The sequence below is a fragment of the Phoenix dactylifera genome, chromosome 17, assembly GCF_009389715.1.
Source record: "Phoenix dactylifera cultivar Barhee BC4 chromosome 17, palm_55x_up_171113_PBpolish2nd_filt_p, whole genome shotgun sequence".
NCBI lineage: Eukaryota > Viridiplantae > Streptophyta > Magnoliopsida > Arecales > Arecaceae > Phoenix > Phoenix dactylifera.
Genome location: NC_052408.1, coordinates 1,125,513 through 1,144,500, shown reverse-complemented (window position 1 = coordinate 1,144,500; position 18,988 = coordinate 1,125,513). Strand labels below are relative to the sequence as shown.

Below are 18,988 nucleotides of genomic sequence, written 5' to 3'. Positions count from 1 at the left end.
CCTTATCTCCGAAAAAATCATTCTCTGGAAAACCCTGAGAGAGCCGTCTCCGCTATCTAGGGGACGACTCCGCTGGTCTGCTTTTTACTTGCGGGGACGACTCCGCAGGTACCGGGGACGTCTCCAGACGTGCCAGTTCTTCCTGTTTGTGCCAGAGACGTCTCTGAGACAACCCGGAGACGTCTCGGCTGTCCCTGATCTGTTTTCTTCAACTCAAAAATTCTTCAATAAATTCATAAAAATTATGGGAACTTGCCTAGACATTTCTTAACAATATTCTTAATTAAACACATGAAATCCTCAATTAAATTGTTAAGATAAATGAAATTATACTCTCGTGTTTTGTATTCATCAAAATCCATTAGGTGGTCAACAGAATCGTTAGCCTAGGCGTGGAAGCAGGGATCGTGGTACTCCCCAGAAGCTAGGTACGCCCCCGGGCTTGGCCACGGACGCCGCCGGTCGTGGCCCGGCCCCCCCCTTGTGCTCATCGTCCTCCCTTCATCGGAGAAGAGAGGAGGAGAAAGGGGAAAGAGAGGAGGGAGTCTGGAAGGTTCTGGAGAAGAGAAGAAAAAAAAGAAAAGAGAGAGAAAGAAAAAGAAAGAAAGAAAAAAAAGAGGGAAGAGGAAAAAAAAAGAAAAAAAAAGAGAGAGAGAAGATCCCTTTAACGGGTCCGGCCTAATGGGATGGATCGGGGTTCGGGTCCGAAACCCGTTAAGCCCAATAATAAGAAATTGGTTTAGCCAATTGAACTTGAACCCAAGCCCAATCAGATTGGGCTAAGTCTGGATGAGCCCAAACTGCAAATTGGGTCAAATCTGAACCGAATTAAGCCCAAATTAATTTGGGTCCGAATCCAATTAAGTTGAGTTAGTTCCAGCAGACGCAATTGAATATAAAGCAGGCCCAATTTAAACCCAATTCAACTAATTTGAGGCCAAATTGACCCCAGGCTGACCTTGACTCAGGCCCAAATGAGCCACACTGACCCTGAACCAAAATTAAACCCAATTAAACTAAGCCTATTGACCCGATCAGAAGACCGAATTAGCTAGAAAAGGCTGGACTCAATCATGAACCAGGCCCAATCCTTTAATTAAAAACCTAATTAACCTATGTGGACCCAATCTGGTTTTAAATTGAGCCCCAAAGGCTCTAAATTGGATAAATTGGACTTGGGCTAGATCCTTGGATGGGATCCAAGCAAGTAAGTTCATAGTATGATGAACTAAGAAATTTTATAATAAATAAATGGAGAATAATGTAATCCCTATGATGTTGTTTTAGGTGATTAAGGATTTGTCACCTGAACTCGAGAAATTTGGAAAGCGAATCACATTAAGGAACCTGTCCTAATCTTCTATGGATCACGCATGTAAGTAACCCGTCTTAATTTTGTTGTAGATCATGTATTATAAGAATGAGTGTTATTCATGCAATTTAAATTGCATATATATTTTGTGAAAAATGTAAGTAACCTGTTCTAATCCTATTATGGATCATGCCATGTTTACTAACATCTCCTAAACATTTTTTTAAAGTATATATGATTCATGCATGATATGTTATGATGCATAAGTAACTTGCCTGATCTCATAAGCTATGGCTATGTATGCAATATGATTATGCTGATATTTTAATCATGCATGTAAGTTAGTATAGCAAAATCCTATCTAGCCAAGAGGCACTATAATGGGCTCAAAGATGCTACTGATCGAATGCAACTGAGCTGGCCTTGCTAGTGGTCGAGAATAACTAAGTTGGCCTTGCTAGTGGCCGAGAATGACTAAGCTGGCCCCGCCAGTGACCGAGAATGACTTCGCAGTAGCATCCGAAAGAATGGACCACGGCATGCCGGGGGCACGGTTTCATATGTATACTTTATGAAAATATTTGATTGACTTAAATACTGCTTTGTTTACCCAGCATACATATTTTGCCATGATAAATTGTTAGATAATATACATGTCAGCTTCTCAAACCCTGATAAACATGTTTAGTCTTTTAGTTGATCCGATAAGATTATGCAGGATTACTTACTGAGCCGCGTAGCTCAAACCCGTTTATTTTTTATTTTCTTTCAGATCCTCACCAGTGATCGCCATCAGATGCATTTTTCTTTTGCAACAGGGCTTCTTTCTTTTGGGGTACAACAGCATACTTTTGTGTACATAAACTTCATAGAAGCTCTGTATTTGGGTACTGACCAGCATGTTGTACTAAGAATGCTTTCATATATAAAGGTTTGGTTGGTTTGACTACCCTGTTACCCATGTATGAGGCTTCGTGTTATTGGGGGCGGTAGTCGGCAATAGCACGGCCGTGTCACGGATCCGGGTTCGAGGCATGACATCTTGTGGTATCAGAGCAATAGGTTAATCATGAGTGAAAATTTTAAGTTTAATAAGGGAATGGGTAGTTAAGTCTCATCCAGTAAGATTCCGCATAATTGGAAAGAAAGAAAAGATTTTATTAGTCGTATCATCAGTCAGTCATGAAAAGTGCTTGACACAAATATTTTGATAGGTGACAATGAGCAACAAAAAGAAAGAAGTTAGGGCTAATACAAAACCATTCTTGGGGCATAATTGTGAAAGGTATGATATTAGAGTTTAAGATTAAGACTACTAAAGACTGTGACATAAGTGGCATCAAAGTTTGGATGTTTAAGATCATTGGGAATTGTAACAAAATTGGAGACAGAACATTGGTTTGAAACTAATAGAGACTGAGATAGAAGTATATGAGGGCTCAGATTTAAGACCTCTAAGAGATTATGATAAAGATAGACGTATTATATCTTAAGTGGTAGGATCGTTAAGATGTGTCGGAAAGTTGGCGAGATGGATAGCAATTAGGCAAGGAGACAAATATCATTATTTACTTTTGTTAGTGATAAATGATGTTATTTTATCAAAATTTTGAAATGCGGAAATCAGAATGATAGCGAGCCATGCCAAAATAAGAATAAGCTATTTTGGAGATTTCTCGATGGAGTAATTTGTATTTTGGATTATGATTAAATTAGATTTTGGCTGATATTAAGTGGAGTACTAGCTATGGAATATTAAAGTACATTGCATATCAGTATACATGTGATTTTGGAGGTTTAACTTGATACTGGGTACTATGGATAATACTTCTAGTTTGAAGTTAATTATTTTAATGGCAAGATAGGGTTCATTCATAAGTTGTTTAAGGCTTGGACAAGGAAAGGTTTTATATTCTTGAGGATGAAATCCGTATGACAATTATGCATGAAACTATTGTATAGAAAGAAAACATATTTGAGAATGAGATTTAAGAGTTTCTCCTTTATTTACTTGGGATGTGAAATATTAGATCTTTGCAAATTACAATGCAAGATTGGTATTTTGATTGGAAGTCATTTAGTAAATTTTGAGAATAATTTTCAATCCTGAAGAATATTTTAGGTTCAAATGTTCTACTATGGATAAAGTGCAGTAGTTTGTGATCCTGTGATAAATCCATTAAACGAATATTAGTTGATGTTTTGACCAAAAAAAAAAAAATTTGAATTAGATTTCTAATGGAGAAAAGTGTTGTTGATTCTATGAATAATCTGGAGATAGCCATATAATTTCACCAGTGAGTTTTTCTATTGTTGGCAATTCCTGGGAGATTTTGAGCATCTTAAATTTAGTATTAACGGATTGATGGTGCTTTGGATGAGCTTAGACCTGGAATGTTCCTTTCTCCTAGCTATGACATTTTCGATCTACCTATTTGAAAGGGGTTTGAAGTTTTGCTAGGATAAAAGTTGATCATTAAATTGTAGGCAAAGTTAAGAGAAGCAAGAGGATTATAGATATAAAAAGTATTTGATGCTAATGCTCTCACCTATTTCTGTTAAGCCGATTACGATCCTTGTGTGGACTTAATCGAAAGCAATTAATTTCTTGGGGCCAAGGATTATAGCATTTAAAATCTAAGGTGGGAAGATTAGTCTTCTTTTGGAAGAGATCAAAGGAACTCCTATATCATAGATGGAAGGGATTAAGTTCTGAAATACCATGACTTTGTATGTCGTAATTCTTTATGTCGAAATCTTGTGAGTAGGTACTCTGAGAGAGACTAACTGAGATCTCGAGGATGACTCGATGGTTGACTACTTTTAAAGCCTGAACCTTAAGGTATAACTAATTTCGAGGATGAAATTTATTTAAGAAGGGAAGAATGTAATATCCGGGCCCAATTTAAGCCCAATACCTTTTTGGGCCCGTACTTGAGCATTGGGCCAGGACACCTAATGGGCCCAACTGGGGCCCATTGTTGGCAGCCATTTGATGGCTGCTATCTCATTCCCTGAGGATGGATGTGACTAGGGTAGGGCCAGCTGGGAAGCTGTGGAAGATCCAGCTGTTAAGCCCTTCACGAAGAGAAAGCTGGGCGTGACACCTCGCACCCCCCCAAACCACTTAAGAACCTATTGGTTCTTCCTTCAAAAATCTCAAGAACCTGTGAACCGGCAGAAGAGGTGTTGGAGTGGAGGCACCGGGGCACGGGATACTGCAATCTCCTTCTCCTTTTCCCACAGAACGGAGTCTCAGAATCGTTAGCCTAAGCGTGGAAGTAGGGATCGTCGCTGGTACTCCCCAGAAGCTAGGTACGCCCCCTGCCTTCTCTTCTCCTGATTTATTCAGGATAACAAAGAAAGAAACAAAGAAAAGAAGATGAAGGGGGAGGGGGTTACCCATGCGCGGCCAGGGACGTCGCCGACGGCGTGAACGCTGCCGGTCTTGGCTCGGCCACAGGTACAGGCTGCAGACTGGCTGCGAGCACGGCCACGGACGAGCCCATTGGCCGCTGGAGTCAGCCGCGGGCGCCGCCAGCCGTGGCGTGACCCCAAGCTCGGCCTCTCCCGAGCCCCCTCATCTTCTTCCTTGTGATGAGAAGGGGAGGAGATTAGAGTGGAAAAAGGGTTCGGGAAAGCCTTCGGGAGAGAGAAGAAAGGGAGGAGAAAGGAGAATAAGAAAGAATGAGAGGGTTGAGAAGGAAGGTTGAAGAAGAAGAATAGGGAAAGGTGAAAGAAGAAAAGAAGAAGAGGGGACTCACCGGCTCGTCGTCGTGTGCGGCGGCCGTCGGCTTCGGCCGCGAGCACCGTCGGCACGAGCGTCGACCGCAGGCGCGGCCGAGGATGCCGCGGGGCTTGGCCGAGGGCATTGGCCGCAGGTGCGGCCGAAGGCGTCGCGGGCCTGGCCGCGGATGCCGCCGGTCGTGGCCCGCCCCCCCTTCTGCTCGCCGTCCTCCCTTCATCGGAGAAGAGAGGAGAGAAAGGGGGAAGAGAGGAGGGAGTCGGGAAGGTTCTGGAGAAGAGAAGAAAAAAAAAAGAAAAGAGGGAGAAAGAAAAAGAAAAAGAAAGAAAGAAAAAAAAAGAGGGAAGAGGAAAAAAAAAAGAAAAAAAAAAGAGAGAGAAGATCCCCTTAACGGGTCCGGCCTAATAGGACGGATCGGGGTTTGGGTCCGAAACCCGTTAAGCCCAATAATAAGAAATTGGTTTAGCCAATTGAACCTGAACCCGAGCCCAATCAGATTGGGCTAAGTCTGGATGAGCCCAAACTGCAAATTGGGTCAAATCCAAACCGAATTAAGCCCAAATTAATTTGGGTCCGAATCCAGTTAAGTTGAGTTAGTTCCAGAACCCTGATAAACATGTTTAGTCTTTTAGTTGATCCGATAAGATTATGCAGGATTACTTACTGAGCCGCGTAGCTCATACCCGTTTATTTTTCATTTTCTTTTAGATCCTCACCAGTGATCGCCATCAGATGCATTTTTCTTTTGCAACAGGGCTTCTTTCTTTTGGGGTACAACAAGTATACTTTTGTATACATAAACTTCATAGAAGCTCTGTATTTGGGTACTGACCAGCATGTTGTACTAAGAATGCTTTAATATATAAAGATTTGGTTGGTTTGACTACCCTGTTACCCATGTATGAGGCTTCGTGCTATTGGGGGCGGTAGCCGGCAGCCGTGTCACGGATCCGAGTTCGGGGCGTGACACCACCCGTCTCAACGAGTCCTCCGACGACCATTAGCCATTCTCTTCTTCTTCTTTGTTTCCCATTCGCTTAGTGGTTTTGCTTACGAGACCATTAGCCATTGTAACTGAATTAATCGCACGGTGCTCTTTTTCAAAGGGCAAGAGAGGGGAGGAGAGAAAAAAAAGAACGAGTAAGGATAATAACATCAATTTAAATTTAAATTTTATTTTTAATTAATATAAATATTATTTTTTAACATAGTTAGAACAACCATTATATTAAAGGTATTTATACAATAATAGAGTTTTACGGAAGTATACATGCAAATATCAATTTTGAAAGTATATTCATGCAAAATCTAATATTTATAAGGGTATGCATGTAAAAAAAATTTTAAAAAAAATTAATTCCCCAGAGGGCTACTACGACGTTGCACGAGATGACCGGTGAAACTCGCGGAAATAGGTGCGCTAAATGGATATTTAATTACCAAATCACTGTCGGCGGGCCCGATAAAATGTTCCTGTACGATTAACTGGCGTCCCAGAGCCGTCCCAGAGCATTTTCTTCCTTCGCCGTTGCTTCGTTTGGACCTTGCGGCGCTTCGATTGCGATCCCTCGCACCCTCCGCCCTCCCCGAGTCTACTGGAACCCGCACGCAACCACAGCCCCAAAAAACCGAAATACCAAACAATTTCGAAAAATTTATCTTCCACAATTCCCCGGCCTCCAACCAACCACAATGGAAAAACCCTAGATATTAATCCGGTGAGGGGGAGAGGTTCATGGATTACCCCCTCCATGGCTCCCGCCGCATTCCTCCACCCCCACCGCATCGCGCCCCTTCTCCCTCCCTCCCCCTCTCCCCGGCGCCACCGCCGGATTCTCTTCCCGATGTCCGCGGTGAGGGCGACGGCGGAGGTGAGGCGGCGCGAGGCAGCGAGGGAGGCTCGCAATGGGGCCGCGGTGGTGTGGTTTAAGCGTGATCTCCGCGCCGACGACCACCCGGGCCTCGTTGCTGCCGTGTCTCAGCACCAGACTGTTGTGCCGCTTTACGTGTTCGATCGCCGGATTTTATCCAGTTAGTTCCTGCTGTCCCTTTTTCGTCCTTCTAGATTCTCAATCTTGATTGATTTTATTTTTTTTTAGCAATGCACTGAATGAGTATGGTCACTGAGATATTCAAGTACTCCATGTTTGGTTTTGTTTGCTTTCTAGCTAATGCTTTTGACTGAAGTGGTAAGCTAGTGAGAGCAGAGCAGGTATACATATTATCGGGTCTGAACGGAAGATTGATTTTTTCCTTCATATTAGACATTGTATGTATCAGAGTCGGGATATTTTTATTTGATCAGCTTAAAGTTTTCTTTGAGTAAAGCCCACAAAAGAAGTGACTTGTAGACAAATGTCCTAGATACTCATTATGAGTAAAGCTACTGTGCTACTGGTATGCAGGTTTATTTCATTTGGTGTCATCTATTTTATTATAGAAATACAGCATGTGCAGCAGAATTGGCAGGTGGATGTACGATCCAGAGTTCTAGGGTGTAGAAATACATGTAAAAGGCAAGCGTGCTAATTTATAAATGTCAACATTGTTTTTATATGCTAAGGTGCACTTTGTATTTTTTTTATCAGAGATATTTTTTTTATCTTTTTCATTTTAAGTATTCCTTAGTTTCATTTTCTTTTTTCTTAAGCCCAACCTTAGTTAGCCAGTATTCTAAATTAATAACAAATTGTGAAGTGATACAAAATGGGCATTTGATAATGTTTGAAAGAAGAGAACAAGTAATTTAAGGTTTACATAATATTTTCTAGTCATAATGCATGAGAATCTCTTGAGATGTTTCTTACTTCTGATCTCTGGTAATTTAATATATTCAAACACTCACTGGTAAATGTGATAAAAACTGAAACATATTTTGATACTGCAATATTGTAGTTAAAGAGAGAGGATTTTTTGTCTGATCCAAGGTATATACAGCGCATTCTGAAAGTGAAAATTAAAATTCATGAATTTGAATTAACATAGAAAACTAACTTCGTTGACTAGGACCTCTCTTTATAGTCAACTTTTTGGACCTTGTCATACTACCGCCCAGTTTTCTTTTGTATGCATTAAAACCTATAGACTCATTTAGATCATGTCATGTGACAGTTTTTGTACAATCATCCTTGTCTCCACATTGCATTTGGTAGACATGTCAAGCTTCAATCACTCTCTTGCATGTATTCTTATCTTTTCTCTAGTGATGATATAGTTTTGCATTTGAAGTTAAACAACCTTCTTTTTTCTGGAATAATGGGGTAGCTCATCAGATCCATTCTAGTGTATCATATTGTGCATTTCTATGATTTGGTATACATCATTCATGCCATTTACTCTTTTGTTATCAGGGGATGGTCTACTTATGACACATGATACTCTTTGCAACTTCTATTGTGGAGTCCTCCACTGCATTCTTTGCTGTATCCTTGTGCAATACTTCGATTTTGATTTCTTGCTCTAGTTCTTGCATCTCTTCTTGTATAGGTGTCTTGGTTCTAACCTACTTGTGGTGCATAAGCAATGAAACTACACATCTCCTCTCCCATATCTGTTGGCATCGTTGGACAAATGGAATATAAAAGCCTATTGACATCAAGAGTTGCAGGCTCATGACAAGGTCATCATTATGTTTGCTTGTAAGTATGGTGATGAAATACCTCTTGAGTGTGGCTTCCTTATGCGTAGGTGGAAATGATGGGGTATGAAGTGTAGGATTTTGCTCACTTTTGCTGCTTGCTACCTTACCTCAGAAAACAAGGTAGAAGGGAATGGTTTTTTGGATACAAAAGTTTTCTATGCTTGCACTAGGATTTGGAGAATGAGGTTTGCTGTTAGGCAAGGGGTAATGGGGATTCTAAGATTAAAGCAGAAAGTACAATGTTGGCCCAATATTGAATTTTAGACAGTAATACTTATTTTTCTAGATTAAAGAGAAGATTAAAAGAAGAAAGGGAACAGAAAATAAAGGTTTAATAAGGGATGAGAGAAGAAAAAAGAAGGCACTAGAGAGAGAGAGAGAGAGCAAAATCTGGCCAAAGAAAATACATTCTTTCTTAGTTAAATACTCATACAAATCTGTACTACCCTTTTATCCAGCCTAAAACGATAACTTAATTGCCAAGTTGCCAAATAGCTTAAGGGCTCGTTTGGTTCGCGGGAAGCATTTTCCCTTAGGGCTCGTTTGGTTCGCGGAAAAAGAAGGGGGGAAAGTGTGGTCAACGGAAAAGTAATGAGATGCCTCTTGTTTGGTTGGAGTTTTCAAAGAAGAGAGACGGAAAAGTTGTATTTCCATGGGAATATGATTCCCACATTTCATGGGAAAGTCTTTCCCATGAGAAACATGGGAAAGCTACTTTCCCATGAGGCGGGAATCATTCCATTTTTACTTTTTTCCAAATTGGCCCTTCAGCATTAAAGAAGCATTAAAGAGGCATTAAAGATCTAATTTTTATTAAGGGCATAATAGGAATTATACATAACTTTTCTAGGAAAGTGGATGACCAACCAAATATAAGCACTTTGAAAATTTGTCATTTTTCCATGGTCAACCAAACATGCCAAAAGTACTTTCCTAGGCATCCTCTTCCTAGGAATTTGTTTCCCAGGAATCATATTCCTAGGAGGGAAAATGCTTCCCGCGAACCAAACGAGCCCTTATAGGAATATAATTCCTGGGAAACAAATTCCCAGGAAGATGATGTCTAGGAAAGTACTTTTGGCATGTTTGATTAACCATGGAAAAGTGACAAATTTCCAAAGTGCCTATGTTTGGTTGGTCATCCACTTTCCTGGAAAAGTTATGTATGATTCCTATTACGCCCTTAATAAAAATTAGATCTTTAATGCCTCTTTAATGCTTCTTCAATGCTGAAGGGTCTTTTTGGAAAAAAGTAAAAATAGAGTTATTCCCGCCTCATGGGAAAGTAACTTTCCCATGTTTCTCATGGGAAAGACTTTCTCATGAAATGTAGGAATCATATTCTCATGGGAATACAACTTTTCCATCTCTTTCCTTTGAAAACTCCAACCAAACAAGAAGCATCTCATTACTTTCCCGTTGACCACACTTTCTCCCCTTCTTTTCCCGCGAACCAAACGAACCCTAAGTAACTAGTAACTTGAGGTTTATATGACTTGCAAGCAAAGAAATTTGATGGCCAAGTAACTTGAGGCTATTAGACTAAGTAAGTGGACAATTAACTTGAAGTCCAATAACTTAAAAACCAAATAACCTAGGACTAAGACTCTAAAACAATGATAGACTTAATATATGATTAGATTTGGACCATTCATTCTTAGGGTTGATACTGACTTGACAAAAAACTCCTCATGTCAGGATCAAAGACTAATACACCCTTTCATGCTATCGATCAGACAATCGAATTCCTTCATCGCTTCTGGGCCCTCAATCTAAGGTTCACTATCTCGCTACTAGACCTTATATTGGTGCCGCGCTGGTATAGTATTGGTACGCTATATGGAGGTCGGTTCAGTGTGCCGATACTTGATATCCCTTCTGTACCGAGTTTTGGTCTGGTACTGGCACGGTACAATATGCATGGTATGGGGATGTGCACACTGGCATGGTGAACCATATCTCTACTATTGCACCATATGGGTGCTGATATTATTATTGGTTTCTGTATTTTTTTGTTCCTGCTTTCTTGCAAAAACATCCATTTTAGATGTATGTGTCCTAGTAGGCAATAATTTTTCTAGAAGGCTTATTCCATCTGATCTGTTGTACAAGTTGAATGGTGTCACATTGACCAATGTTGAGGATGATAGTGTTATTTTGATGATTAACACAATGATTGAGGAAATATTTAATTAGTATTACAAGTTAATGTGATACATCACTACTGAGTTCGACACTCTCGATACATTAGAAGAATGAGTTCAAGATGTCTTTCAACGATTAAGAATGAGATTAAATTTGTGATAGAAAAGGGATAGAAAATTCTAAATTCTAATTTAGCAAAGTTTCAAGTAAAATGTACTCTTAAGGGCAAAATAGTAATTTTAATTGTTAAAAGTATGTAGCACTACCATGGCATACATTTAAAACTGCTTGAAACATATTTCATTGATTGTATGGATAAGTCTAACCTCAAGATGCAGCAAAGTGTGAAATAAGTCGACTCCAACATCGGTGGAGTCGACCCTGGTACATCATGGAACCATCAGGCACACCTCTGCAAAAATGGCACGGATGAACAGTAGTGGAGTCGACCCCAAGTAAGCTTGAGTCGACCCCAGAAGAGGAGCCGACCCCAAGGAACCTTGAGTCGACCCCAGCTTCAAGCCTCAAGAAAACAAGTCTCTGGAATTTACTGAGAGGGCCGACCCCAACTTTTCTTGAGCCGACCCCAGATGGAGCCGCCCCCAGGAATGCTTGAGTCGACCCCAACTGAACATAAGTCGACCCCAAGGCTATGTCGTTCAAAATTGTGTCTCTGGAATCTCTGAGGGGGTCAACTTGAGTCGATCCCACTATGGCTTGAGTCGACCCCAAAAGGAGTTGAGTTGACCCCAGTGAAAAACAGCTGAAATATAAGGTTCTGTGTTTCTAGAGAGGGCCGACCCCAATGTAGCAGGAGTCGACCCCAGTGAAAGTTGGGTCGACCCCAGTGAAAGTTGAGTCGACCCCAAGTATGATGAACAGTGGTTTGAGTCGACCACAGGAAAGTTTGGGTCGACCCCAGCACGGGCAGAAGCATAACGGCTAGTTCTGCAGAAGTACTTTTTGACCTCCCAACAGCAAGTAACGGCTAGTTTTTGAAATCTAACCAATGGGGGGTGACCAATGGATGAGGGAAAGTATTTAAAGTGACACTATTCATCAGAGAAGATATCCTTTTGCAAAGAAATCAAAGCTCATTCAAGAAAGAAAAAGCCCTAGCATTCTTCATTCAAATGCTTCACTCAAAGAGACAAAAGAAAGTGGTTGAGCAGATTCTAAGAGACATTAAGAGCTCCACCAACCCTTGAAGAGTGAAACAATTTTGACAAAGAAGAGAGAAGTCTCATCAAAGCGATAACTATATTCTAAACTCTTCTTTGTAGCTCATAGTTGTTATATTTGCTAATCTAGGAGTTTCAACTTTCTTCTTTTTCTTAATCACCTTGTAAAGGTTTGTTGGTGAGCCCGTAAAACCAACGGTGTAGGTTTGTTGGTGATCCCGTAAAACCAACTGTGAAGGTTTGTTGGTGAGCCCGTAAAACCAACATAGGTTTTTGGTGATCCCGAAAAATCAAAGTGTAAAGGTTTTTGGATTGTGAGCCCGGAAAACAATCCAACTGTAATCCGCGGGATTATAGTAAATTCCCAAGGGGTCGCTTGGGGAGTGGACGTAGGTGCTTAGGAGAGCACCGAACCACTATACTTCTTGTGTGTTTGCATTGTGTATTGTTTTAACTTCACTTACTCATCAATTAACTCAATCAAGGTAGTAAAAAATTTAGAGAAACCAATTCACCCTCCCTTTTGGCTTGTCACCTTGGGCAACAAGTGGTATCAGAGCAAGGTGCTCTCATAGTATTTGTTGATCTCACAATCAAGAGACAAAGATCATGATAACCCAAGTAGGATGTTCTATGAACGAGGGGCAATCCACAAATAGACCTCCTCTGTTTAATGACACTAATTACACATACTGGAAAGCTAGGATGAGGATATTCATTTAAGCTCTAAACTATGACTTGTGGAATATCATAACTAGAGGACCACACACACCCACAATTAGTATAGAGGGCACAATCATTCCCAAACCAGAAATGGATTGGAATGAGAGTGATAGAAGACTAGCACAACTAAATGCTAAAGCAATTAATGTACTTTACTGTTCACTAGATGTAAGTGAATTTAATAGAATATCTACATGCATCTCCGCGAAAGAAATTTGGGATAAACTGGAGGTCACACATGAAGGAACTAATCAAGTTAAAGAGTCAAAAATAAATATATTAGTACATAAGCATGAGTTGTTTAAAATGGAATCCACTGAGTCCATAACTGAAATGTTTACTTGATTCACGGAAATCATAAATGGGCTAAAGAGCTTAGGAAAGTCTTATACTAACTCTGAACTAGTGCGAAAAATTCTCAGGTCTCTACCAAGAGTTTAGGAGGCCAAGGTAACTGCAATTCAAGAAGCAAAAGACCTCAATACACTGCAATTGGAAGAACTTCTAGGATCACTCATGACCCATTAGTTGACCATGAGGCAAAACTGAGAAGATGAGGTCAAGAAAAGAAAGACCATTGCCTTGAAGTCTACCACTCCAAAATAGGAAACTGAATCAGAAGAATCTGATGATGAGGAGGAATATGATGAAGAAGGAATAGCTATGCTTGCAAGAAAATTTAGAAAATTTATGAGAGGAAAGAAGAAATTTCATAAAAGGAAGCCCTTCCTCAAAGGTAGCTCAAGCAAGAAAAAGGGTAAGGACAAAGAAAAGGAAAGGGAAACGCCAATTTGCTATGAGTGTAACAAGCCCGGGCATTTCAAGATAGATTGTCCGGAATTGAAATGGATGACAAGAAAACTTAAGAAGAGGAACCTTATGGCTGAATGGAGTGAAAGTGAGGAGTCAAGTTCGGAAGAGGAAGATCAACAAGAGACGGCCCAAATCTGCTACATGGCCAATGACGATGAGGTAGATTCTGAACTTGAATGTGATTTTACAGTAGAAGAGTTACATGATGCATTTTTAAAACTCATGGAAGAACACAAGAGATTAATCAATAAAAATAAGGTTCTAAAAGATGAAAATCAATCTCTTATCAAAGAAAAGCTAAAACTATCTAATGACTATGAAACATTAAGTAGGAGATTCACCAATGAAACCAAAAGTCAAATTGCTGAAAATGTCAAGTTAAAAGAAGATGCAGAAAAATACAAATCCTTAGTGGACAAGTTTACACTTAGCTCAACTAAATTAAATATGATTCTTGATAGTCAAAAAGCTGTATATGATAAAGTTGGGTTAGGATATAAAACAAATAGAAAGCAAAAATACTCAAAGAACATATTTGTGAAAGCCAAAAATGAAAATATAACTTGTCATTGTTGCAATAAAGTAGGACATAAAGCATATGAATGTAATTATAAAAAGTCTAGCTACAACAAATTGAGTGATAATTATAAGCTAAAATCCAAGAAGATTTGGGTTCCAAAAGGAACATCAAGTACTAACCCTAAAGGACCCAACATAGTTTGGGTACCTAAAGCATATTCTTAATCTTGATTGCAGGGGTGTCTTGCAGCTAATAAGGGGGATAAACGATGGTATCTAGATAGCGGTTGTTCAAGACACATGATAGGTGACGTAGAACAATTTGTCACCTTGGAATCTAAGAAAGATGGAGTGGTAACCTATGGAGACAATGGAAAAGAACTTATCATTGGAAAGGGTAAAATTTATATTACTCCATCCACCTTTATAGAAAATATTTTATTAGTTAATGGTCTGAAACATAACCTACTTAGCATAAGTCAATTTTGTGATAAAGGTCTTAAAGTCACATTTGAAGCCTTAGTATGCATAATCACAAATCCTAAAGATAATAGCATTGTACTTATAGGACAAAGGCATGGAAATATTTACATGGTAGATCTTCATGATTTAGGCAAGAAAAATGGATTATGCTTAATTACTAATGAAGAAAGGAAAAGTGAAACAAGTTGGCTTTGGCATCGTAGACTAGGACATGCTAGTATGGACTTAATATCAAAACTAGTCAAGAAGGATTTGATAAAAGATGTGCCAAAATTGATCTTTGAAAAGGACAAGATCTGTGGACCATGCTCATTAGGAAAGCAAACAAAATCATCCTTCAAATCAAAGAATATAGTATCAACCACTAGGCCTTTTGAACTCATACACATGGATCTATTTGGACCTACTAGAACTGCGAGTCTAGGAGGAAAAAAGTATGGATTGGTTATAGTAGATGATTTTTCAAGATATACATGGGTTTCATTTCTTGCACATAAGAATGAAGCATTTTCAGCATTCTTAAAATATTATAAAAATATCATAACTGAAAAGAAGCTCACCTTAATAGCAATTCAAAGTGATAATGGAACTGAATTTGAAAATCAACACTTTGAAGAATTTTGTAATGAAAACGGTATCTCACATCAATTTTCAGCACCTAGAACGCCTCAACAAAATGGGGTTGTTGAAAGGAACAATAGGATATTGGCAGAAATGGCACGCACAATGTTGTGCGAGTCAAATCTTCCAAAGTACTTTTGGGCTGAAGCTATAAGTACTGCTTGCCATATTTTAAATCGTGTTTTAATACGACTTATAACCAAGAAAACTCCTTATGAACTTTGGAAGAATAAGAAACCAACTGCTAAATATCTTAGAGTATTTGGATGTAGATGTTTCATTTTAAACAATGGCAAGGAGGATCTAAGTAAATTTGATACCAAGTCAGATGAATGTATCTTCTTAGGATACTTTACATCTAGAAGGACATACAGAGTGTTTAACAAAAGAACTCTTGTAGTTGAAGAGTCAATTAATATCATTTTTGATGAGTCTGATAGTGAGTCTCCTAAGAGAGAAAATACTCTTGATGATGATGCAGGAATTATTGACTTTAAAAAATTGAATCTTGATGACGTGCCAAATTAAGAAAAGAAAAATGATTGCGTGCCACCACAATCTCAAGACTTGCCAAAGGATGGAGGTACGCACATGGACACCCTAAAGACTTAATCATTGGTGATCTATCTCAAGGGGTAAGAACTCGATCCTCTCTTAGAAATTTAAACGACTATCTTGCTTTTGTTTCACAAATAGAACCTAAGACTTATGAAGAAGCTGAAAAAGACATTTTTTAAAATTCTATGCAAGAAGAATTAAATCAATTCAAAAGAAGCAATGTATGGATATTAACTGAGAGACCAAAGCATAACTCTGTAATTGGAACAAAATAGATCTTTAGAAATAAATTAGATGAAAATGGGGTAGTTATAAGAAATAAAGCTAGACTTGTAGCTAAGGGATACAATCAAGAAGAAGGGATAGATTTTGAGGAAACATTTGCTCTCGTGGCCAGATTAGAAGCTATTAGATTACTTCTAGCTTTTACATGCTTCATGGATTTCAAATTGTATCAAATGGATATAAAAAGTGCCTTCTTAAACGGTTTTATAGAGGAAAAAGTATATGTAGAGCAACCTCCTGGTTTTGAGAATCATGAATTGCCAAATCATGTGTTTAGATTACATAAGGCATTATATGGATTGAAACAAGCACCTAGGGCTTGGTATGATCGACTAAGCAAATTTCTACTGAATAATGATTTCAATAGAGGAAATGTAGATAAAACATTTTTTCTCAAAAGAAAAGACAAAAATCTGCTAGTAGTACAAATATATGAAGATGACATAATCTTTGGTGCCACTAATGATAATCTTTGCAAAGAGTTTGCTAAATTAATGCAAGGAGAATTCGAGATGAGTATGATGGAAGAACTAAATTTCTTTCTCGGATTACAAATCAAGCAAACTAAGGAAGGTATCTTTATTCATCAAACTAAGTACACAAAGGAAATATTAAAGAAGTTTGGAAATGAAAATCACAAGGGAATAGGCATCCCAATGAATCCCACTAGTAAGCTAGACAAAGATGAAAAAGAAAAAAGTATAGATATGAAGCTTTATAGAGGCTTAATTGGATCTTTGCTTTACCTTACTGCTAGTAGGCCAGACATAGTGTTTAGTGTGGGAATATGTGCTAGATACTAATCAGATCCTAAGGAGTCACATCTAAGTACTGTCAAAAGAATCCTTAGATATTTGAGAGCAACCACAAACATAGGTTTATGGTACTCTAGAGACTCTTATCTAGATTTACCTGCATATTCTGATGCAGATTTTGCTGGATGCAAATTAGATAGGAAGAGCAGTAGTGGAACATGTCAATTTTTAGGGAATAACTTAATATCATGGTTTAGTAAAAAGCATAATTCAGTAGCATTGTCAACGGCTGAGGCCGAATATATAGCTGCCGGGAGTTGCTGTGCTCAAGTACTATGGCTCAAGCAACAACTAGAGGACTATGGAATTAAACTAGATAGCATTCCTATAAAGTGTGATAACACTAGTGCCATTAACCTTACCAAAAATCCAGTTCAGCACTCTAAAGCCAAATATATTGAAATAAGGTATCATTTCATTAGAGATCATGTTCAAAATGGAAATGTATGTATTGAGCATGTGTGTACCGAGAAACAACTAGCTGACATATTCACAAAACCTTTAAGTGAAGATAGATTTTGCATGCTTAGGAGGGAATTAGGCATATGTGATCCTTTTGATTGAAGACATATAAAAGGAACAAGTTGTCTCATGGTACTCTCCTCCCATTTCCAAAAACCCATGAAACATTAGTCAAATTAGCCATTTATAGACTCCTTACTCATTTATCATTGTCCCATAAAGAATTGGTAAGGATTGGAAGAAAGGAAGAATTTAATTTTTTTTTTTTTAAAAGCCTGAACTGGGGCCGACCCGAGCCAGAATGGGGTCGACCCCACGTTGAGTCGACCCAAAAAAATCTAGGGTCGACCCAACGGCGGGACCCTGTTTTTAAAGAGGGACCCGTGAGCTATTCTAGGGCACTGTTTCATCTTGTCCTCTTCCTAAAATCCTATTTTCCACTTTCCAATCCCTTCCAATCATCTCCAAACAGTGCTAGATTGCTTCTCTACGCCGTTAGATCAAGACCTAAGGAAGGATTTGGTGAAAATGGGACCCAAGCGAGCCGTTGCTAAGAGATCCGGGAGAGTCTCACGCCCAACCATTGTAGATAGACATGCTAGAGATTCCTCTACAGTTTCCCCACAAGGTGAGACACGTGTAGAGCCTCCTCCACCTCCTTCCCCTTCAGTTCAACTTGCTAAATATGCGGGGAGACCGGTTACCACGGGGAGAAGGATCCACTCCGAATTTTTGGATCAAGAAGGGTTCCGTTTGGAGGATTGGATCCGAAGGCAAGGATGGGAGTATCTTTGCTCCCTAGACTTGGTGACCTACCCGGGCTTGATTTGTGAGTTCTATGCCTTCCTAAAAGTTGGAATGGGAGGGCTTGTGTCTGAGGTCCGAGGAGTACGGGTTAGAATTTCAGAAGAAAGTTTGAGTGAGTTGCTCCATCTCCCCTGCGAAGGTGCAACTCCAGAAAGGCCGGAAAGCAAGTTGAGAGCTCTACAGTTGATCTTTGAGAGAGATGATTTTGACTATTCCGAAAATGTGATAGCTAGCTCTCTATCAGCTGAGATGAGGTTGTTGCACAACTTCATAGGTCGGATTTTGTTTCCGAAAAGTGGGAGATTTGTTCACATATCTGAGCGAGATTTGGTCATTATGGAGCACGTCATTCAGGGCATTCCCCTGAACCTCCCAGCTATGATGATCAGGCAGATGAGAGAGGCTATATGCAAGTCGAGAGTTTTTCTGCCCTATGTTATGATACTCACCCTGGTTTTCCGACAGCATGACATATCAGTGGAGGGAGAGATCTCCAGGCATCTATTATTCACTGACACTTACACTGCACGGTCCCTAGTTCGTATGGGTTATGAGAAGGTGAACGGGCAGTGGGTGCGTGGAGGAGCAGGGATGCATGCACCGGAGGATGATGCACCAGAGGTCGGAGACTCCATCCCTAAGGCTGAGGTACCTGAAGATCATCCTACGGCACCTTCAGAGGCTGGACCGTCGTCATCCGTACCTACGGGGTGCACAGAGGAGTTTTGGAGTAGGATGACTGAGCTTGTGTCAGCTCAGGTGAGGACTCTCTCTGATGGGTTGACGAGCAGGATGGACATTATGACTGCTGAGATTAGAGATCTCAGAGAGCAGGTGGGAGCATTACAGAGAGAGAGGCTCACGGTCCATCTGTGCCCC

The 18,988-nt window shown here is 39.7% G+C and overlaps 1 protein-coding gene across 3 annotated transcripts in view; it reads left to right on the top strand.

The window, feature by feature from the left end:
- The first annotated feature begins 6,553 nt into the window (after positions 1-6,553).
- The window catches only part of LOC120103895, a 73,076-nt gene continuing 60,641 nt past the window's right edge, over positions 6,554-18,988 (top strand). The window contains exons 1-2 of one of the 3 annotated variants that reach the window (XM_039114696.1): positions 6,556-7,088; positions 8,408-8,695. In XM_039114696.1, coding sequence (XP_038970624.1) covers positions 8,686-8,695 — 10 coding nt within the window. In that variant the 5' untranslated portion in view covers positions 6,556-7,088; positions 8,408-8,685. Of the gene's footprint in view, positions 7,089-8,407; positions 8,696-18,988 lie in introns of all 3 variants that reach the window. The other 2 variants (XM_039114698.1, XM_039114695.1) reach the window with 2 other exon arrangements.